The 24,953-nt window shown below is 31.7% G+C and overlaps 1 protein-coding gene across 1 annotated transcript in view; it reads left to right on the plus strand.

Moving 5' to 3' along the window:
- LOC106464288 (short coiled-coil protein B-like) overlaps positions 1-17,570 on the plus strand; it is a 107,416-nt gene extending 89,846 nt beyond the window's left edge. Inside the window, exon 4 of the mRNA XM_022391986.1 lies at positions 17,428-17,570. Coding sequence (XP_022247694.1) covers positions 17,428-17,570 — 143 coding nt within the window. The remainder of the gene's footprint in view (positions 1-17,427) is intronic.
- Positions 17,571-24,953: the final 7,383 nt, after the last annotated feature.

Below are 24,953 nucleotides of genomic sequence, written 5' to 3' on the forward strand. Positions count from 1 at the left end.
TCTTCTTTTTTTTTTTTTTATATCCCACTTTCTGACACCAATTTGTTAATTGATTTTCCGTAACTTCGTTCCGAAGAAACTTTAGTGACACAATGATACAAATGATACAAAACTATTTCCAAATATTGTATATATGTTACTGTGGTAAACTTTTAATAAAGTTTTCTTTGTTAACCATTCAACCAGTTTCTAAACTGTATTTGAAGAAAATTTCTGTAGCTTTCAAGCAAATATAATTTAGGATACAAATATTTTAACAATTCACAAATGAAAGGAAGGTTTACAGAAACTATTAGAAAAAAAAACCTCTTAAACTTATATACTTGTTCTAGTATGATAGTGTAATTGGTCGATCCAATCATAATTAATCTTTTATAATAATTGTTTTCAAAACTGCATTTCATTAGTAAGTGATTAAACCACTTGATGTGACATCATATCAAGGCCTGTACGAAATCTAAGGGAAACACTAGAAAATCAAAAAATGGGTAATATATTTTCAAGAGGTGTTAGGTTCTTCACAAAAATAAAGTTATTCTTTTGGATGGACAGAAAAATTCTTGAAAAATTAATAGGTGGGTTGCTCAGTTTGCAGGCAAATCTTTTTGCAGCTGTGCAGAAATATAGATGTAAACTTTTATTCTTCTTCTTCATGAATTATACTAAATAGATGTCACAAAAATGACAACATATCAACACAAAAACTTTGTACATGAAAATGTATCATATATGCAACACAATTGCATTGTTTAACATGTAGAAACAGTAAAAGATTTGTTTACTTATCAGTTATCTTTTACATCAATATTGTACACATTTTTCCTGACTAATTACTAGTTATTCCAGACAATTCCTTATTGTTTTAAAAACTTATAAGCATTTTTATGTCAAATTTGAGGCTTTAAGCATCGTATCTATAACTATGCAGTTACTGAAATGCTTTTTTTTTAATTAACCAAAGGAAATGAATCATTATAACTCATTTTATTTATTATGAAAATGCATACTTAAGCAAAGCAAATACCTAGTATTCTTGGATATTATTCAAGTGTTCTAAATTTAAAGACTAACAGCATAAAAATTAGAATAACATTAGTTCATTTTGTGAAAAAAAACTTTTGGTAATTATTTATAACAAAGTTTGAAAACCATTAGGAAATGAATAATGTGGTATTATTTATGTTACCAAGTAACAACATTTAAATTCTCCACATTAATTGTGGTAATGTTTCATTTTTACAATTAGTGGCAAAACAGTAAGTCTGCATATTTAAAATGCTAGAAACCAGGTTTTGATGCCCGTGGTAGACATAGCATAGATAACCCATTATGTAACTTTGTGCTTAACTACAAACAAACAAACTGTTATGGTATGGTATCAGTTAGAATTTTAAAAGTTAGCTTTGTAACGCTATATGAAAGAAGCGACTTCTACTGTAATGATATAGTACCTTGAATTAGTCATTGTCAAACATATAATCCTAAAATATCCTAAATAAGTCAAAGTTAAGATATGATTAATATGTTATGTAATTGATTACCTCATTCAAGTTATAATCCAAAAATTTTGAAACTTTCATATTTATTTCTCATAAGGTGATTGGTATGAAAATAAAAATGGTTAAAAACAAGTATTTTCAATTTTTTTATATTAAAGTTAGGTAGTTATAATTATTCATAACCATACTTAAAACAAAAATTATACCATTGGTTGAAAAGATGCCTGTTTTCAATAAACAAATTTTAAAGCCATTATCTACGTAGTCATACAGTTTCCATTTTCATTTTTTTTACACATTAACAATCTGAAAAACATCTTTTTTCACACAAGAATTATAACTTCTAAACAATGAAAAATCGATTTTATAACAAGTCTATGTTTTAAGAGCAGCACCTGTCCTAAACAGTACTGACTTTGATGAAAACAAATCTCTAAAATCTAGACACACTGTTGGAATGTCTGGAAAAAGCTGAAGCCTGAAACTTATAATGGAAATGTTTGCTTGATGTTCATATTGTTGTATTAGCTTAGAAATAACCATTTATTAGCTGACACCTTAAATGGATTGCTGTAGACTCCAACAGTGGTAATTTCAGAAAACCTCAAAGTTTTCATGGTCATAACTAGCAAGATCAAATATGAACACTGATACTTAATGTTTTAATACTATATAGTAGTGTAAGGATATCTGGCTGTTCTTTTTTATTGATTTCTGAAAACAATTGAGGAGTGGGGTAAATTTCTCTAGATTTGCACCTACTTGTACTACATTAATCTAATATGTACTCGATTGACCCTGTATTGGAGAAGTAATATTTACTTTACTTCTGAATGTACTAATGTATTTACACAAAATGTTGCAAGCTTTTAGTAAAATGTACAAGTTTCATGTTGTGCATAAAAAATCAGATATGGTAGAAAAGTAGTTGTATTCAAGATATCTGTGAATTGACAATCTGACTTAAGTTCTGAGAAGTTGTGGTGCAAAGTGATGTTCCTGCAAAAAATTAAGATACTTTTGTCCATTGTACAGTTTGTATAACCTCTAAAAACACAATACAGTTTTTGTCAGTATCCATTTGTATTATATCTGGTGTGTACTCTCCTCTACCATGAACTGTTGCTAAATCAGTGATGTAAGGTAAAATGAGTAGTTGATAACTCTGACACCAAATATATAGTCCAGTAAATGATTTGTTATCTGGCATCTTTGCATCCAGAAAGCTATTTTACCAGAAATACCCTATATCTTCAAATTCAGATGCTCATTGTAGGAATCAGCATTTATTACAGTTCCATCTGGAATCTTTCAGAATATTCTTGAAGCTTCTTGAAAGTTTGTGACTATAATTATCTTAAAATGGGATGGTGGGGGTATGGGCCCTTATGGACCCCTCCCCTAGATTCTCACCCACTTGTACAACATTGACAAACACACAATTACAAGCTATACATATAACACAATGTAAAAAAAAACACATTAATTTGCATTTTTCACTTAAACAGCCTTTCTTTTAGTCAGCAGTTGAAAATTAGCGACAGTTGGAAAATACCTTAGTAACATTGCAACAATAAATAAGGCAAGCAAGTTTAGTGGCATTAATAATCGAACCCAAGACCCTTATATCATGAGTAAACCCCATATATGTTATGAAGCATTATGCTTAACAAAGCAAATAAACAGTGGCAGTATTTTGATTACCTGTGTAGTTGGAATAATCAAAAATTGTAATAATTGGAACAACTAATTTTGATTAATTGATTACCTTCTTGATATTCACTTTTTAATTCTAATTTCATATGATCAGTTCATCTACATGACACTGATATAATCACTGCTTGGAGGTAATTGATTTATTCATTAAATCACCTACTCTTGTTCTGAATACCTGCTCTATTTCCTGAGTCTGGTCCTCAGAGGAGCTGTCCCTCTATATCAACATTTTTGAAAAGTTGGCTGCATAATGAACTTGGCTGACTCATCTGTATAGACATCTTGTCATGATTCATTTAGACAATCCCACTTTTTTTTTTTTCTTTTAACTGTCATGAAGGCACTTACTCTTGGGACCTCTGTTTCATTGCTCTAGACTTTCTCATTTGGGCCCTTGACCACCAGATTGAGTTGTCAGCCTATTATGTCTCAGGAGCTTTGACCTTGGCAGCAGGTCAACTATCTTGCCTAGACTCAAGACTTCTCACATCCTCTGTTGTTTTATTGTCTTTTGAACTGTATCTAACTAATAATTCTACCATACAAGTTGTAAATCACTCAGCGAATGTGTAGTGTGTAGCTCACGTTATCATATTGAATAACGTAACGTATGAGCTACTTGCAAGCATACCTTGTGAAAAATTATTATCATCATTATTATTTTTCATTATATTACCTAGTGTAACCTAATAAGTTTCTAAATTTTTTCATTTTAGTTATTTTTATAACTGTAAATAAAGAATATACATGAGAAACAAATATAGTACTTACCTTTGACCTCTTGTTTTTTTGTTTGCTTTCATTTGCTGAGGAAATTTAAGCCTACTGTTTTATAATTATGATACTAGTACACTAAATAATTTTATTTACTTAAATAATACACATATGAATACTGAATAATAACATGTACAAAGCAAACAATTTAACTGGCTTTCTAACTGGGATAACAGGGGCTTAAATTAATTCCTTTTGATGCTAGACCTGAACATCATGAGATAAAACTTTCAAATTGAAGATGAAATTGGCAGTATTCTTTACTGTAAACAGTGTAGCATTATATGTCATTTGATAGATTATAAATTTGCCTTCCTAATGATTATAAATGATATAGTTTAAAATGTCAGAGAATTATTGACAATTTGTGAAAAAGAGGATGTGAAAGATGGGTATGGCAGCTGGGTCTGAATTTCTAATTTATGGCTTCATAAACTAACAAGATTTAAGACTATAAAAATTATGCTTTGCGTTAGTAATATCTATATTATTGTTAGTAATTTATGTTAAACTCCATACTTCAGAGAGGGTTGGTAAATAATTAGAGAGGTGTGAAGACCTAGAGAAAAATGTCACGATTCTCATACTAGGGGAAATTGAGGATTTCTTAAGATATTTCCTTATAAAATTAAGAACTTAAAATCTGATTTATTAACTATTTTTTGATGCCAAGTTTATTAATATACATTGATAATAAAGTAGTTTAACTTTGGGTATGGACATCTTTTTCTGTGTATTCCACAAGGTTTTAGTGAGTTACATTGAAAATTTCATTAAATACTTTCTTATGATGGAATACAAATACATTTTGCATAACAACATAGCTAATAATCTACATTTTAATAGTTCATATGTTTTAAGTTCTTACTTTTATATGGCAATATTTTTAACAATTATGAATTTCCCTTTGTATGAGAATTGTGACATTTTCTCTCTAGGCATTCCCTCTTTAATTTATTTAACATGCCTCCAAGAAGTATGAAATTTAATGTAAATTATTCATTATAACGATGTCATCACTCAGGCAAAGCATCACTTTTATAGCCTTCAATTTTATTTAGTTACATAACCATAAAATAGAAAATCAGTCCCCTCTTGCCACACCTGCCTATCACATCCTGTCTTTCAGAAATTGCCAATAGTTCTGTCATGTTTAATACTATATTATTTATAACCAGTAAAAAGCCAGGGTTTTAATTTATCAAAGGATGTATTATATTATATTTTCTGTACAGGGAATTGTTAATTTCACTTTCAGTTCAAACTTTATTTCCATCGGAAACACTTTGATAAACTCAGCTGAATTTTTAGTGGTTCTTGTCATATAGTTAGAAAGCCAGAAAAATTGTGATAGTTATGGGACATTGTCTGCTTTTTGCATGTGATTATTTTGTTTTCTTTGGTGCATTATTTAATTAAATAAAAAATTATTTAATGCAGTAGTACCATTAGTGTGGGTAAAAGTAGGGTTGAACGTCATTGATCGTTGACAGCAAAAAAATAGAAGAACCATTATGTACTTTATTTCTTGTTTTTCATGTGTATTCTGTATTTATTGTTATAAAAGTAATTAAAATGTAAAAATTTGAAACTTTAGGTTAGATTAGGTAAAATAAATAATATAAGAATTTTCACGAGGTTCTCTTGTGAGCAACTTGTAAGTAGCTCATGCATTATGTAATTCGATTGGGTAATGTGAGCTCCATGTTTGTCTTGTGATTTACATGTTTTATGGTGAGAATATCAGTTGGACACTGTTCAAAGGGCAATAAAATAATTAAATTTAAGTATAAACAGATGTATACTGTTACAAGTGTGAAGCTGTATAAGATAAATAAATGCTATAAGGTCATGTAAAATACAGGATCCTGTTGCAATAGGGGTAACAGTTTCATAGAAGGTTATCATCATTCATGATAAATTGCAATATTTTTCTTTTGATAAATGACTCATAACAAATAAGTTATTTAATCATTCGTGTCAAATACAGTTCAAAATTACATGTTCTTAGAACCTTCTGAGTTTTTCTCATTGTTTTAATTAAGTATTATTATATCATAATATCTAGTAGTGTGTGTGGAATGTTCTAGACCTCTGTCAGGGTATAAATATGCATTGAAAAATTCAGTTCAAAAGTTAAATCTAGATTGTGTGATTGATAAAGAGCATATTGTGGCATTTTTAAAGTGAAATAGATTGTATTGTTATAACAAAGTTTAGGAGAAATAATTTGTTTTGTCAATTGTGTTCTAAAGATCTGAACCAACCTGTGTAGAGTTTGATAAAAGATACAATTATTTAAACTCTGGATACAACTATTGTAACCAACAGTGTAATGAAAATTTGTTTTAATATATTATTTTAAAACAAGTTGACTGTGTGCTGTTTGTTTATTGTTGAAATTTATTTGCCAACAAGTCACAGACACCTACTATAGAGTATCCAGCCCACACACAAAATCTGACACCACCATGTTTTCTCACAGGGAATACTTCTCTCTTTGAAATTTGTTTGACTGGGGAATAACAGGAAGTTTTAGGGTTGTTTGTGTCTGCTTATTGCCTGTTGTTTGCATTGACTATATATATAATAAGAGGTATAGCTTCAAACCTATCATACCAATTACATTAATTGTCAATAGGCAATCAAGATCAGCACTATAAAACAATAATGAACTTAATATAAATTCAAAACTCTATTTAAAAAAAACAAAAAAAACCTTTGCACTTTCTGGTTGTTATCCAAAAGTAATAATAGAGATTGCCTGCGGTAATAGCACCCAAAAGCATTGGGGATATCCCATCTATCAGACAAAATCCAAAAAGCAGATGAGAAACCAGTCAGCAGTCATGGACAATTCATTAAGAGTACAAGGTTGAGCTTACTCCCACAACATCTCAACTCTTACTGCAATTCACTGTTTACAGCCAGTTGTGTGAAGGCAGTTACCCTTAAAAAGATGTAATAAAGTTAAAAGTAGAATGGCCTTGAGAGTACTATATATAGTACTCTCAAGGCCATATATAGACACACACACACACACATAAACAAATAGAAGCCATTACCATTAAGTCATAATGGAAGGTGCCCACTAGGCAAGCCCCCCCCCCCTGACTGTTTCCCTTTTCAACACTATGATTTCAAAAAGGAGTTCAGCTTTGTAATGTCTTTATCTCCACTGGCCACCTCCATTTTTTCAATGTAAGATATAGTTGTTTTTTGTGTGGAGAGTTCAGTAGCATTCCTGAAATGGACATTTTTATTGCCTGAAAATGTATTTCAGATAGATACTCACCTCTCTGTAGAACCTGAGATCCTCCTCCCCATGTCTATTGTGTTCCTTTTTCTTTGCCAAGAATGAGCTTTTGTTGAAATACAGCACTCATGGAGTTTACTGCACATGGAAGATGTGTTGCCCTCCTGTTGGTGGAAGGCTACAGTTTAATGATAATTACATCATGTCCAGGCACAGTTTCCATTAATAGACATAGAAATGGGAGATTAATTTTAGGCTTATGACATGTGCAAAAATTATTCTCAGCAGTGTTTGTTCTGTGGAGAGTTAAGTATCTACCTGAAAAACATTCTTAAGGAAATAAAATGTTAATATTAAAAAAAATCAAAATTAGTAAAAATAACATAAAATATGTAATATGTATGTATATTTGTATTTATAAACATATGTATATATTGGTCAAACTGACAACAAGATTCATTTAAATAAAATAGTATTTTTTATTGTTCCAAGAGGTTGTTTGATACCTAATTTAAAAATCTAAAACCCTTTTATGGGCTAAATTTTAAATGGTTTCATACAATCCAAACTCAACAAGTCTTCAGACAGTACTTACAATTTTTAGAATATTCAAAAAAGATGAGATATCATTTAGGCTTAGTTCCAGATACTTAATTAATAAAGTTTCCTTCATTTGCAACATTCTTTCTCAAGGTGTCTTGTTACACATGTTTTTGATTTCTAACACTACTTCATATAGCTCAGTGGACTGTAATTTTCTTGGTAAACAATTTAAATGTGTTGTAACTATAATCTAACTTACCACTCAGTGATGCTGAGCATCATATCCTATCAAAAGGACTGAATTTGTACCTTCCAGTTTCAAACCTGTTGAGTATACTGTCAAAGCAGATATCAAACTTTTTTCTTGGAATCTGACTCAAAGCTCATGTTTTTCATTAACCATCAAATAGCAATACAGACAAGGATCAGGGCATCATAGGAACCACAGGATCTTCACAAGATGAAAAAAGAACAATCCAATATCAACCTAATGATAACAATGATGCAACACACATCATCCAACAGCTTGGACACAAAAAAGTCACTGAACCTCAGCACAAAACAGGTTTATATTACTAGATTCTTTATTTGCATACACAGATTGGACATTAATTCTCTCAACTTTGAAATGATCTACAAACAGAAAGAAGGGAGGATCTTTCGTCACTGAGAAACACAAAGACATTGTGATTAAAGCAGTAGACAAAGGAAATGTTGTCACTGTTTTGGAAACGTGAATTATACATTGAAGAAGGACTCTTTAACAACTGTGATAAAAATTTCCACACTCAAGTTGTTAATAATCCTACCCCATCGTTGGAAGAGACTGTTAAGACAATAGTTAAAAACATAGTTAACCACAACCAATGGTGCCTGCAGAAAGAAAGAAAATTAGGGGGAGTAACTAAAGATTGAAAAATTATGAAATCGAAATACAAATACTTTATGATTTTACAATAAAATGGTAGATTAATTTTAGATATCTAGTAATTTTTTGTTTAATCCGGGGGGGGGTGTGTCAAGTGACCCTCTTTGCCCCTTCCTACGGGTGCCCATGACCACAACAATTTAGCTTCAAATGCTATTAATTTAATCATCCAGCACTCAAAAACACCATCCTTTTATATCCTGCCTAAGATACACAAACCTTTAATTCAGGTTGTCAATTTGTATTTGCTTGTAGCTGTCCCACAGAATCAGTCTCCAGCATCCTTAATGAAACTTTCAAATGTCTTATACCTTAACTTACATTCTTTTTACAATACAGCACCAACATTCTATGCTACCACAGGATATTACAATCTCTTCATCATTTATATATACACACACACACTCTTTGCATTGTCATTCTTCATAACAATGTTATGCTGGCTTTAAAACATTTTCTGAACAACAAGAAATACAGTATCCAACAACAGATACACTATTAAAATTAGCTTGTGTTTTTCAGTTTAATGGCTCATGAAATATGCAAGCTAAAGGGGTTGCCATTAGAACAAAAATGGGGCTATCATATGCTAACCTTTTTGTTGGCTATTTGGAAAAACGGATGTTTTTATTCTTTGACTATTTTAGTGTGGCTTGGTGAAAGTGCCCATGTCAGAACCTTTTATGGAGTTTTATTCAAAATTGAATCAAGGAACTTTATTATCGGTGTATGATAATACATTTTTATGTAATCTAAGTACTAATTTCTTAGTTTCAAAGGAAATATAAAACAAGTTGTCATCTTCACTTCTATGTGTCATGTGATGTGTGTGCCTTCTGAATGTTTCCCTGTAGATGTTATATCTTCCCTAATAAATCTTTCAAATAGCTTACCAGTTAAAAACACAAACTTACAAGTAACTACAAGCAAGAATATAAAGTTTGTCATAACCACCAGCAAAGCCTCTCCCATCTTTCTATAGCTTTCAATGTAATTATCTAATTGTGTGTACTTATTTGATGGACACATTTATAACCAACAGAAAGAACATATTCTCATCTACATAAAGCTTCTTAGAGTTGTTTCTTTTTGATGGACGTAAATAGGCAGTTGGCCTTGTATTCGTTCTCTATTGTACTTTCTGTTCAACTCCAAGCACCTAAAGGAACTTTTTAATTTATTTTTATTTTAGTTAGAAAGCTAGTTAAATGATAGTAGTTTTGGGACATTTTATTCTAGTGCTTTATATACTTTACATACTTGAAAATGCATATTTGAAAGGTACATGAATTACTGTTTGGAGACGTGAGGCTCACAGACAGTTGTGGTGCAAGTGCAAAGATTGCATAATGTTTACAAGGTTCTAGTGTGATTTATTGCTTTTGACAGAGTCCTGTAGTCCTAAATACAGACAATAAAAACATAAAATTAAAATGGGTGTGAAAAGGTTTACAGTTGAAATTATGAAAATAATTGAATTTAAGATCTTGCAACAAATGATGTTGTTATTAATTTTATTTCAGTTTTCTCAACTTTTCATTTAACTGTACAATGATGATTTAGCTACAGTTAGTATTAGGGCAGAGAAAAGAAGAAATACAATATAAATTTGTATAAAAAAAACTTGATACTCATTTAGAAGGTCCTACATATTATGTAAATTAAAACTTTATGATGAAAAGAAGAATTTTTATTCTTGATATTAAAATGACTTTTCTCCCAGACTGACTCAATGAAGGCTTCATAGATTCACAAACAAATCTGATTTTTTAATATGATGGGTGAATAGTGGTATGTCCTGATTAGTTTAATTTGATTAGTATACCACACTCCCTACAAGCAAAAGAAAAAATTACCTTTGTTTTCATTCAGTAAGCTTCTTCAAAAGGTCCACCATTTGTGGTAAACATATTTTCTTCCAAAATCCTTCCACTATAATGTCAGACTTCATTTGTTTGGAAGGGCCATTCCAGGTTTTCCAACAATGATACCCTCTAGTAATGGCTGTTGATTTTTTATCTAAACAAGTGATACAGAACTTGTTCCTCATACCCAGATATAACCATTTTTTTTGTACAGAAACAAATTATAGCAGCACAACCAGACTTTGCAGTGTATTTGTGCCTGTAACTGCATTGGGACCAACCACCATCAGTGTAAATAGTAATAAATGGTTTGCCATCACTATCTGTACCCCCTGCTTCTATTGCTAGTTCTTTTTCTTTCACTTCAGCATCCTTTATTGTTTGAAACACTTGCTTTTCCAACAACTGAAACAAATAGATGTGATTTTTGTGATAATTTACGACAGTGAAATTTTGGTTCCTATTGTCATATACGTAATATTAACAGATTTGAATCTGTTTAAATGTGATATTATTCGATGAAAAGGTTTGTATAAATTATGAACAAATATAATATGAAGTTAGTTTTATCATACATTATTTTTTAAAGAAAGGAACTATAGAATTTTGGTATACCTTGCTTTATGAATGCCTGGTTAATGAAAATTCGAAGTTATGAAAAAAAGGTTTTGTACCAAACCCTGGAATTATGAATTTCCCCCAGATTTACTAATTTTTTGGGGTATTTTTTTCTAATTTCTTTCTTACTTTACATCAGTGCTATTGGTCAACAAGATATTTTTTTTCATTAAATAAATAATAATGGAATAACAGAATAATTTCATGTGAGCAGCTGAGAAACACTTCTTTCTGTGAGAAATTTTTTAGCTCTCTAATCACGTGACTTGAGCCATTAGAAATTCAACTTTAGCTCCCCTACTATGCTCTTGTAGGAAAAACAATTTTCTCACCAGCTAAATTGTCAATTATCTGTAAGATCACATAGGATGAATCATACTTTAAACAATTAATTGTATTCTAGGCTTTCTATTGGTTATAAATTTCATAGGACTTGGCATCAGAAAAATGTTGTAAATTAGAGCAATACAAAGGTGGGTGTGGCAAGAGGCTCTTGCATTTTCATTGATTGCTCCATACGATTGAAGGATATAAAAATATAGATTGAGAAGATCAATGACTAAATTATGCAGAATATTTTACATAACATTTCATATTTTAAAAGGGGTGGACAAAAAAAATCCACAAGAGGAAATGACTCAAGAATAAATATTCAAATTCTCACACTATGGTAATTTGAGATTGTTTTTAATATTTTCTTATATAATTATGACTTAAAACTTATATAATAGTAAAAGTTGAATTATTATCTATTGTTTGATATCAAGTTTGTTTGTATATCATGGTAATTAAGTAGTTTAATCAAATTTTGAATGTAACTCACTAAAAGATTGTGACATGCGGAGTTTGACCAGCTATTGGGCTAAGAGTTCATACCACCATGGCATCTGTTTACATCCTGTGCATCTTCTTTGAATCATGGAAGGTGTCAACCAACTGACATTTCAAGTTTTATTTAGATTGTACTCTGCCCTTAAATCCAAAATGACTGGTAAGCATACTTTAAGTGGTTCTAGTGCAAGTAGTAAGCCCAAAAAAAGCAAGAAAAGCCATCTCATTGTCAACAAAACTAGAAATCAACAAAAAATTTGATGAAGGCCAGAGACTCGCAGAGATTGCTCAGATGATCAAATTCTCACCATCAACGATAGCAACTATCAAGAAAGAAAAAGTTATCAAAAGTGCTAAGTCTTCAACACCTACATCTGCTAAATTACTAACTTGGCATCGTCCTAACATAATGGAAGAAATGGAATTTTTGTTAACTCCATGGGTGGATGGCATGAAACAGTGGAAGGATTCACTGATGGCTAACATGGGTTTGCAGGAAAAGTCACTTTCATTATTTGAAGACCTGCAGAAAAAAAAACCAGACAGAACTAGGACCTAGTACAAGTACTAAAGAAACTACAACTTTTACTGCAAGCAAAGGCTGGCTCGACATGTTTAAAAAAGGCACAATCTACATAGCCTAAAGATCGGTGAGGCAGCATCAGCATTCCTACCAGTTCTAAAAGGTATTATTGAACAAGGGGGATATATGACTCTTCAAGTTTTCAACCTTGATGAGACTGAGACTTGATGCCAGGCAGGTCAGTCTTGTCAAGGAAAGAGAAGTCATCACCAGGTCACAAAGCTTTTAAAGAAGGAGTTTCCCTAATTCTGGGAGGCAGTGATGAGGGTGATTTCAAGTTGAAAACCCCTTTTGATTCAACATTCTGAGAATCCACGGGCATTTAAGGGGTACATCAAGACCAATCTGCCCGTCATTTGGAGGTCCAACAAGACGGCTTGGACAACAAGAACAATTTTTGAGAATTGGTTTACCAAATTTTTCTGCCCTGCAGTGGAGAGATATTTTTCTATGAAGAAAATCTTTCTCATAAATCACTGCTTCTTGTCGACAATGCACCAAGCCACCCTATCAACCTAACTGACGTATCAACAAACATTCATGTGGAGTTTCTTGCCCCAAACACCACTTCTTTGATCCAACCCATGGTTCAAGGGTTCATAGCTACTTTTAAAGCATATTACTTATGACACATCTTCAGACAAATGATCAAGGCAGTGGACAGCAACAAAAACACCTCGATCAGAGATTTCTGGAAATTGTCCAACAACAAGAAGCCATAGACAACATAGCAGAGTCTTGAAAGGAAGTTACCACCTCACATATGAATGGAGTTTGGAGAAAACTATGGTCAGAATGTTTGCACGATTTTCAAGGAGTTCCTAATACAGAACCTGTTGTCAAAGAATTTGTGTCATTAGCACATCAGGTTGGGTTTAATGAAATTGAAGAGCAAGACATCAATGACTTACTGGCATCACACCACGAACAAATGACCACTGAAGAACTTATGAATATTGACTAAGAAAGGGCTGCTAATGAAGAGAGAGATGATGAAAAAACCAGAGCCACAATTGTTTTTAACATGGAAAATGCTGTCAGATTCATTCCTACTTGATCAAGCTGTGGAAATACTGACTAAAAATGACCAAATTGTGACTGAAGCCTTAAATTTGAATGCAATATTGAAAGTGCCCTAACCTTCTATGAAGAAATTCATAAAGAATAAAGTAAGCGTGCTAAGAAAACACCATTAAAATCATTCTGCACAACTGATTTCTGCTGCATCTCTTCCTAGCCAAGACAATGATCTTGACACTTCTGCTCCAGTGGTTTCTCCTGCCCAAAAGGATGACTGGGAAGCAGATCCTTCTGCCCCTGTCTTTATTGATGAACTACCATCAACACTACCAAGTGATGAGGAAGATGTTGACTCACCTACTCCAATGGATCTTCTTGCCAGTCCTCCTGCAGCCCACGATGATCGCTGTGAAGCAAAACTTCATTCTGCCCCTTCTCCTACCAGCCAGTAACATCATTCAACACCCTCTACCCACACCATCACCTTATGTGTCAATCACTCCACTTCCTTGTATATACAGTACTTAATTTGGATTTAATAAATTTATCAATGGCTTATATTCTTTGCTTACCCCAAAATTATCATTAAAATATGTTCACTGTAAGTTTATGTTTGGTTAATTTTTTTTATTTTTTTTGTTGAGAACATATCTCCAATTGTATAATGGTAGTCAATAGGAAAATCTATCTCACTTTAGGAAAGATTTTTCAGGAACATAACACTTTCATAAAGTAGGGTCCATCTGTACTAGCAACCATGTTAATGACTTTCTATATATTATATCATACATAAATATTATTTAAAATACTTTTCCAATTTTCTCTCATGTCTGATGAACATATTCAGAGACATGATCGGAACTCCTAACATCGAGAAACTTCCATTCAATTGAGCATGCCCTCCACCACAATTGTCAACACCTCAAACTGCTGAATTGTTTATGTCTAATTTATAAATGTCTTCTACATCCACTTGTTATACTAGCTCTGATACTATTTTAACAATTTCAAAGCAAAAGTCAGAAGTGAATTTGAATGTTGATTTCAAACCTTCTCTGGATTCTGATGAAAAGTGTAGCTAGCTGCATGTACTTGCTTTGTATACCTAAAAAACAAACATCAGAATCAACTCCAACTTAATATAAAAAAACAAAAAAAACAAACAATTGTAATATTATAAATAATGAATATCATTCTATACAAAACACTTAACTCTGATAGGATATTTGTATGTTTACGGACTTACAACACGAAAATAAGGATTTCGATTCCATGAGGTAGACAGTGTGCAAATAGTCTATATTGTAGCTTTGAACAAAGAAAACAACTATTACAAAACAAGAAAAGAAATTTGTTAACTTACCATGATGGTTGTATGTAATCTACACTTAGATTACTTTTATTTTCAGCTTTCTTGGCTGCTTTCAATTTTTCTTTTATATAAATGTCACACTTGCGCTTTTTAGCTTTACTTGGCCGAATTCCTACTTTCTCTTTTTGCCAGTGCCATTGCTTCAAGATGTTGACCACACATGTACTTGAGCTAAACTAAAACATCTTGTTCATTGTCTTGTTATATGACCCCCAGTATGTAGGGTACTTAGACTGCACCATGAGAACAAAAGGTCGGCAGTGACAGGATGAGGCCCTGTCTTGTGGGGAGTAGTAGTTTATTTCCCAACTACACTAAAAGATTCAATTTAACAGTTAGATTACTTTTATTCTCAGCTTTCTTGGCTGCTTTCAATTTTTCTTTCATATAAATGCCACACTTATGCTTTTTAGCTTTACTTGGCCGAATTCCTACTTTCTTTTTTGTCAGTGTCATCGCTTCAAGATGTTGACCACACTTGTACTTGAGCTAAACTAAAACATCTTGTTCACTGTGTAGTGTACTTAGACTGCATCATGAGAACAAAAGGTTTGGAGTGACAGGATGAGGCCCTGTCTTGTGGGGAGTAGTAGTTTATTTCCCAACTACACTAAAAGATTCAATTTGACAGTTATGTTATCATACCAATTTATAGGGTAGAAATGCCAAATGTTTTAGAAAATTAGTAGTTTTCAATGTCCTAATTAATTCAACATACAATTAAAAATGAAGTATTGAAGATAGCACACACACATATATATATGAAATTGTAAACACATAATAACATTTTGTTTTTGCTGTAACATTTTGATGAACTGTATGTTCTATGGTTACTAGTTTACATATATATAACATATTCAGTTCACTTTCTCACCTAAAACTGGAAATTTAATAATTTATTTTGTATAGTATGACCTATTATAATCTTAGATACCAATAGACAACTAGTTCACAATAAGTTCCAAATTTTTTAGGAAATTTTATTGTAGTATAGCTGAAACGAGTAAAACATTGAAACACAATGACAACATAAACATATATACAGACAACAAATTAGCTGTGTGTTCATTGATACTGTTATTTTAGGTGCACTACAAAACATAATTTCTATAATAACTGCACTATTCATTGTTTTATAATGACTTCATTTTTTATTAGTGGTTACAATATATTTTTTTTTGCTACTTGAAAAAATTTAGTAGTAATGAAACATTAAGGTCCTCTGTGTTTAATAGGTTGAAAGATAGAGAAAATTTTAAGAAAACTGGTTCTTTCTATGTCAATTTGATAGATAAGAAGTTTCCTGAAACAAACATTTTATGTTATTGATATGGTTTATTGGTATTTACTAACAAAACACTTCCATGCCATCTATTGAGTTGTAAAGCAAAAAAGTTAAATAATTACGATAACAAGATGATCTTGTAATATCTGCCATACAGTAACAATTTGTAAAATTACATTTACAATGTTAACAGTTCATAATATGATAGGTATTATTACTTCCATGATTTCTATTAAATTTATAAAGGTTATTGACAGTTATTTATCTATAATGACAGACTATTATCAGTTCATTTGCCAATAAAGCGTTGTATTTCAAAAATTATGATTTTCAAAATGAGATATTTTGCAAAATGAAATATAAAAATTTGCATATGTATTAGACCTATTATACTGGAGTCGTAGATTTATTCATAGAGAAGCTGTATGCCAAATATTATGACTGTATGTCAAGCCATTTGAAAATGACAACTGAAGTACAATTATGATTTTTACAAACTTCAGGAGACCCCCAGGGCATTTGAGTTTTAATTATGGGTGTAAAAAATTATCTTATTTTAAAGCATTTAATGCTCTTTCAAAATATGTATGATATATTACATATGGTACTTAGTACCATTCCCAAAAAAGCTTTAGTTACAATCAACTTTCATATCATGACGAGGTGTTGTAACCTTAAGTAGCTTTAAGTTTAATAATTAGCAAACATAATGCAGTATTCAGAATAGTTGAAAACCCTAATTTTGATTACTTGCTTATTTTTGTGACAATTAATGTAATTGCAATTTCAATTAATTGGTTGTTGGAAAAAATCAAAAACTGTATGATTAGTTTATGGGACACTATTCAATGTAATCAATTAAGTGCCCAGCTCTGATTTCTAAACATTTATGAATATATATGTATGTGTCTATTTTCTGTTTTTATTATTTTTGATTTTTGCCTTAATTTTTTATTTACTACATTCATTTGTATTACATTATTTCATTCTCATATTTATTTCTGTTGTATTTGTGTAGCTAATGTAATGTAAATAGAACAGAATTTGTTATTATAACTTGATAATTCAATTCCGGTGAACATTTTAGAATTATTTTATTTTTGTCTGGTAGTTCAACTAAGAATTATTTTTTGTTAGATCTTTCTCAGAGGGTTGATAGTGTGAAGGAAGAAAACTTGAAGCTGAAGTCTGAAAACCAAGTACTAGGACAGTACATTGAAAATCTCATGTCAGCATCAAGTGTATTTCAGTCTACTTCTCCAAAAGCCAAGAAGAAGTAAGATGTAGTAGAGTTACATATTATATGGTTGTCAAATATTAATCTTGGAGGCAATTTGACAGAATTTCTCTAAGTCTTGAAATTAATGTTTTCATTAGATACCTGGAGATGTGATTAATAGCTTATTACATTCTTTTATGTTAGAGATTACATTGACAGCTTTCACAATAGCCTAGTCATTAAATGTGTTTAACGTTCTAAATAAAGTTTTTGTCTTAACAGTTCACAGTTCTTGTGTAATTTTGTTTTATGAAAGCATGGACTTTATATCTAACTGGAAGATACACAAGAACATTAAGATTTCAAATAAATAGGTCATAAAACAGCATGTTCTGTTTTATTCATTTGTTGATAAAGCTGAATATTAATGCATAAAACAGTTCCTCAAAACAAATCCTTCAGGTTTTATATTTGTAATACAAGAACTCGGGCAGCCTTTCATTTTAAACAAAACAAGAAAGTACAGCTTTAGTAATGACTGAAGGCCTACTTATTTCATTTTGTTAAGTTATTATAAATGAAATGTGATTATGTTTCTGATAACTTAGTAATTTTATGAAAGAAAACTGATATATCTGAGTTTCATAATTATTTTTCTTTATACTCAACTTAAAATTTTATTTCTTAGACTGTTAAATGTCAATCTATGATCTCTTGCCATGATTATTAATTGCTGAATTATAAGATATCAGTAATGTTATTGGCCTATTAAAATAATACATTACAACATATTCACTGTGAAGTGGTACGTTTTTGCAGATAACATGGATTGTTTTCCCTACTGATTTAAAAGCAAGCATAGGCAATGCAATGTGTTCATAATGCATGTTCTAAAATAAGAAGTAATGGTAAATTGAAGGTTCCATTTTTAATGGCTACATGTACCAAACTATAATGTCTAGATTTTACTTTCAGGTCAGTGTAACTTTAAGGAGAAAATATTTTTGTCGATGAGGTGTCATTTTTCATGAAAATCAATTTCAGTTTGTAACCAAGAGCACAGAGGAAATAATGTCAGAAAGGTTTAGTTTTATTTAAATCAGAAAAAAAAAGTAATTGAAGTATTGGATTGGTTCATGACATGTTCACAAAATGATATCTTACTTTGCAACATTGTAGCAATCTATCAATACTGGGACTGGATGAAGAGGATAGCAACCTTTTCTAGGAAAAAAAAATGGAATGAGATTTCAAAGCTAGTGGGCTTTGTTATCTGCTTGGTTCCTTATGTGTGATCTTTGAGTTACATTTCGGAATATCTTTGCATAGACTCATGCAATTATAATTGTATACATTTTGGAATATCTTTGCATAGACTCGTGCAATTATAATTGTATACATTTTGGAATATCTTTGCATAGACTCGTGCAATTATAGTTGTATGAAATGTGCTTTTAGGAATTATTTCAATGCAAATGCTTCTTGAACACTAACTTTCACGTCTTATATGATGTTTGATTCCAGTTTTCTTAGTTTTGCATTTTTGAAGTAGGTATTTGCACTATAACAAGTTTGTTTTGTAATTCATTTAATCCCTATAAAATGCACACACACACAAATAAATGAAATGTATCCATTTGAACATGCTCATGATGTTATGACATGTATGATGAAAGTAACAATATTAAATGATAGTTTTCAATGCATAGGAATAGTTGAGGTTATATAAAATCTGCTGATTACTTTAACACTCTTGCCATGGACAGGTCAAAGTGTGCATATCATTACTTTTTAGAGTTACATTAATTGTATATGAATAAACTTGGCATCAAAACATAGTTAACAAATCAAATTTTAATATTATACAAGTTTTAAATTCTTAATTTGTTAAAGAAATATATTTAAAAAATCCTCAATCTCCCTTAATATGAAAAATGTGGTATTTGTTCTCTAGGTCTTACCTCTTCTCTAATTTATTTACCACTTCTCATAGAAGTATGGAATTTAAGGTAAATTGCTCATTGTAATGTAGATATTATTCAGGTAAAGCATAGTTTTTATAGCCTTCAATCTTATTTTTCTACAAAGCTATAAGCTAGAAAATCAGACCCACCTTTCACACCCCATCTTTGACAAATTACCAATACTTCTCTTTGATATGTTATACGATATTATAGAAAGCCAACATTTTCATTTATCAAATGAAGTATTATACTACATTGTTTCCTGTACAGAGAATTGTCAATTTTGCTTTCAGTTCAAGCTTTATTCCCAAATCTATCAAATAACATATTATGTTTTTTTCTGTATGTATCATAACATTATTCAGTTTCAATTGTATTCTCACAGGAATCATATTGACGAGCTTAGCTGAATTATTAATGGTTCTTATCACATAATTAGAAAACCAGAATTATTTAGTGTAGTAGTACCATTGGTATAAAAAAAGTAAGCCTAAGTTTCATTGACAGTCAACAGCAAAAAACAAGACCCAGATATGTACTATATTTCTCATTTTTTCATGTGCATTATTTAATTCAATAAAAATTATTTAGTGTAATATAAAAAGTAGGCTTAAGTTTCATTAACAGTCAACAGCAAAGAAACAAGACACGGGTATGTACTATATTTCTCGTTTTTTCATGTGTATTCTTTATTTCTCATTAAAAAAGTAACTCAAACGTAAAAATTAGAAATTGTAAGGTTAAATTAGGTTAGATAATACAAAGATAATGATAAAAATTATTCACAAGGTATGCTCCAAAGCAGCTTGTGCATTACATAATTCAATAAGGTAAAAGAGCTACATATTTGCTAGTGATTTACAACTTGTGTGGTGGATTATTAGTTAGATACAGTTCAAAGGGCAATAAAAAAATATAATTCAAGTAGAAACAGGTGTATACTATTATGAGGTTTTAGCTGTTTAGGACAAACAAATTTAGTTTCCTGTTAGAATTTGCAGTTATTCTTGAAAGAAATAAAGGTAGTTTAGATTTATTTTGTATTATTTTATGGTGGTTACAAGGTTAGTCATATTGAGCATGGAGTTACAGTTGAGAAAACAACAGATAAAATATAAAGTTTTACTGAAAAAAAGTTTGATATTTATTTAGGAGATTTTAGAGATTATGTGATAATTTTCAGACACAGAAAAGTGTTTCTAATCTTAACATGAAAATCACTTTGCACATGGAGCAGTCAACATTTTGCCTCCATATATTCACAGAGAAATTTTTAGTACAAATACTTAGTTAAACAATCTGATTTTTTATCTACAAAAGACTTGTAATGTTTATTTAAAGCTTGTGAAATTTTGTGAAGATACACAAAGCTTTAAAAGTTATAGTATGGAAACTATGACAGTCACTTTGGGTTCGTGAACTTGGTTGAATTGACTGAGCCTTTGGCATAAAAGTTAATATTGTTAATGTTAAGCATTAAGACAGATTAGGGTTCTGGTTGCTGTGCCATGCCACTCCTTGATTGGTTCATTATCATCGTGTGTCGACCACCACCTAGACCAATCATCATTCTGCTCTCATGTCACTAGGCTCACTGCTGTTTCTGCCCAATTCTAGTCTCCCACTGTGGTATTTATGTTCTTTTCTAATAAGATGTAAGCACCTTCTATAGCTTTCCTTTGTTGCTTTTCCATCCTTTTGCTGAAAATTTTAGTTTCCTTTTAACTAGACAGGTGTTCTGCTTCCTCTGCATGTACTACTGTTCCATGAACTCAAACAGGCAGAATCGTATACACAATGATATGTGTTTGGTGTTATCTTCCCTTGGGAAGGGGAGATAATTTTCTTTCACCTATTGTATCACTGAAAGGGTTCAAACAAGTACTAGTAACCTGCTACAAGGCAATGGCAGATTCCCATCACCATACCATTCCAAAGAGATATATATCACAGCCCTAAAAATTCTGAGTAATGATGGCAATATCTTCATATCCCAAGCAGATAAAGGTGGAGGAGTAGTCATCATGGACAGGGGTGAATATGTTGAGAAAATGGACACACTGTTGGCTGATGACTCCACATACATAAAGAAGTAGAAAGATTTTGTGAACAAGGAAGCTGAAATATTCAAGCAGAAAGCAAGAAAGATCCTAGGGAAAACAGAGAATGGAAGGAGATTAATGCACCTCTTAGAAGAAAACCCTTGCACTCCAGTCATGAGGAGGATGCCAAAGGTACACAAAACAGGGATCCCCATGCGGCCCATATTATCAGGCATAGGCAGTGCATCAAACAGTTTAACCAAGGCCCACCAACATAATGGGCTGGCCATGAGCTCACCATTAAGTGCTGCCCTAGCTTCCCTAGTAATGGAGACTTTGAAAGAAGAACTTTACAAAAACATCATGGGCAGATACATGATGTGGTTGAGATATGTGGATGATGTTCTAGCCATAATACCAAGAAAACAAGATGTGCAGGCGACATTAGCAAGACTGAATGGGATACTAGAAGACATACAGTTCATGAAAGAAGGAGAACAAGATGGGAAGATACCATTCCTTTGACCATTGTGAATTCTGCTCCTATGTCTCATGAGACCAGAGACTGTTGTGATTTTTTACTAGCCATTGTGTTTAATGAACAAAAATAAAGAAAGTACAAGTGTAATCCTATGTGGAAAGTCCATATGAACCATGCCTAGAGATCAGTTGATTGGTTTCTGTATATTTGTTGTCCTTGTGTTTGATTGGCTTGAAACTGGCTCTCTTATTACACTTAACATTAAATTGTACATCAGCTGTATTTTTTGAAAGGACGTTGAGCACAAATAATAGTAATGACTAATAAAATTTTATTCTCTCTAAATCCGTTAATAAAGATCCTCTAAAGAATGCCATCAGCTGTTTTCCTCCTTGTGATTTTTGCCATTTTTGTTTTTGGCAGTGATATTAAAGAGAATTTTAAAACTTTTGGGGAGTGTTTTTAGAATTTCAAAATGTCATACAGCAAGCCTGAAAATATGTAGCTGGACACAGACAGTGTCTGACACAAAAATCTTGTTTGTCCAAAAAATTAGTGTCAGTACTAGACATTCTGTTCAGCGCAGTACCCATGGCCAATATTTCAACTTGCAATATTGTGAATTTGACCAGTTAGATTTGTAAACAAAATTAAACAGGTACAGTATAATCAGCACTGAAAAGTTCCCAATCAACACTGATAAATTTCTCAAACAATTCATGTACTCAAGCTTGTAGCTGATCCAAAACAACCAACTGTTGTAAAGAGATTAGCTCATTTTACAGATGTACAACAAGAACAGTTGAAACAAAAGTTTAATGTTGTATATACTGTTTCTAAACATGAGTCACCCTTCACTGTGTATGAAAACTTAATTTGGTTAAAGAAATATCATGGCATTGATGTTGATTATATATACATTAATAGCATTCAGTGTGGCAAATTTGTTGATTTTCATAGCAAATATCTAGCAAATAAACTGGGGGAAGATTTGCAAAGAGCAAAGTTTTACAGTGTGTTGGTAGATGGAGCAACAGACAGTAGTGTATCAGAGAAGCAGGTTGTCTTTGTGTTGTATTTTAACCTGCAACATTGTAAACAGCATTTTGAAGTCAAACTCTTGTTTATTTACATAAAAGACATTAAGAAAGCAAATGCAGTAGGAATTGAATCAGCTATTGAATCAAGCTTTGCTTCTTTGAGTATAACTGGTTGGATTTGGTGCAGATGAAGCCTTAGTGAACAGTGTGGATAAAAGTGGTGTGAAGGTCTTTCTTCAAGAGAAATCACCATGGTTAATTTTTCAGTGGTGTGTGGATCATAAATTAGAGCTGGCCATGAAGGATGCTCTTCAACCAACATGCTTCAGGCAAATGGATGATATGTTCATGAGACTGTACTTTATCTGCCATAAATCTCCTAAAAAACTCCATGAACTTGTGAAGAGTACATTTGACTTTGTGGAAGGATCAGTAAAACCAAAAAGAGCATGTGGTACTTGATAGATTTTGTTCAAACTGCCAGCTTTGAGTTTAATGCTGGATATACTTGGCATTTACGTGATGCATTTGGAAAATCTGGCAATTAAGTCCTGTTGCAGAATTGTCAAAAGTTTCAGAAAGAAGGAATTGACATTGTGAGTGTCATTAGTGATTTAAAGAAAACAAAATGTAAACTTCAGACATTCAGTAGAGTGAAGTTACAAGATCTTCCAGCAACAGAATATTTGTTGAGCAAAATGAAATGTTCAAATGGAATGCATTCGTACCAAGGTGTTCAATTCAACTCTGCTCAATTTGACAAAAATCTGAAATTATTGGAAGTAAAGAAAAATGGAATAAGTGAGTCTATATCCTCTTGCGTATTTTCCTGTTTGGATGACTCTGTAAATTCTTTGTTCGAGAAAATTGCTCACATGTTGAATACTGAATCCTGGGTAGCTAGAGCTGAATTTCCCCTGGTACAGGAAGACAGAAAAGAGCCTACATCTTCCCCCAAATTAAATTTTGTGATTCTGAAATAAATGAATTGTTTGAACATTTTCAATCCATCTTGTGTAATGCTGTCATCAAGTGCACCTGTATTGAAGTTACTAATGAATGTATTGCTGTATTGCAAATGTTCTTTTCTAGTGATACTGATTCAGAGACAGAAGAATTTTTTGGCTTTTAAACTTTGTACCATATAGATCACTCCAGTTTACTGTTGTGTTTACAGGCCTTTTTAATGTTTTTATTTACAAGTTTTATGAGCATTATGAGAATAAAACAAAAGATCAGATTAATTTTATCACATGTCTTCCTTGACTGTATACAGTAGCATAATCATACATATTAAAATATGTGTGACAATCACTATGTCAGTCAGTTGATGCAAAGTGTCAAGCACCAAGCAGTTAGTGCCTGACACTTTGTCAGGCACTAGAGAAAAAGTTATTTTTACACTTGTATAGTGGCCCTAATGCAATGAATATTTTATGCCCAAATGCAATCAATATTTCTTCATTACAAATCTAGTAACTGAATCATTAAAAATGCTAGCCTAAGGTACAACATACCAGTTAAACATCCTAAGTATTATTTTGTTTGGGCTGTAATTGCTGTTGTTTGCAGAAATTGTTTTTTTTTTTTGGCAATAAAGTAAACTTGATGATTTCTACAACTATAATTTTGTAGAGTGAAAATATTGCATTTTTTTATTCCAAAACTGATAAAGGCACATACATTTAAGTACTGTTTTCCAATATTAATAGTTTTTTGTGACCCTATATGGTTATGCTAGTGAAAATTTGAACTGAAACAAGCAACATCATCAGTTTGATCAGTATGCTGTAATACGATCCTATTTTTCTTGTATAACTCTTAGTCTTATCAACAACAGGCCCGGCATGGCCAGGTGATTAGGGTGCTCGACTCGCAATGTATGGGTCGTGAGTTCGATTTCCCATCCCACCAAAC

The sequence above is a fragment of the Limulus polyphemus genome, unplaced genomic scaffold (genome assembly GCF_000517525.1).
Source record: "Limulus polyphemus unplaced genomic scaffold, Limulus_polyphemus-2.1.2 Scaffold1608, whole genome shotgun sequence".
Classification (NCBI taxonomy): Eukaryota; Metazoa; Arthropoda; class Merostomata; order Xiphosura; family Limulidae; genus Limulus; species Limulus polyphemus.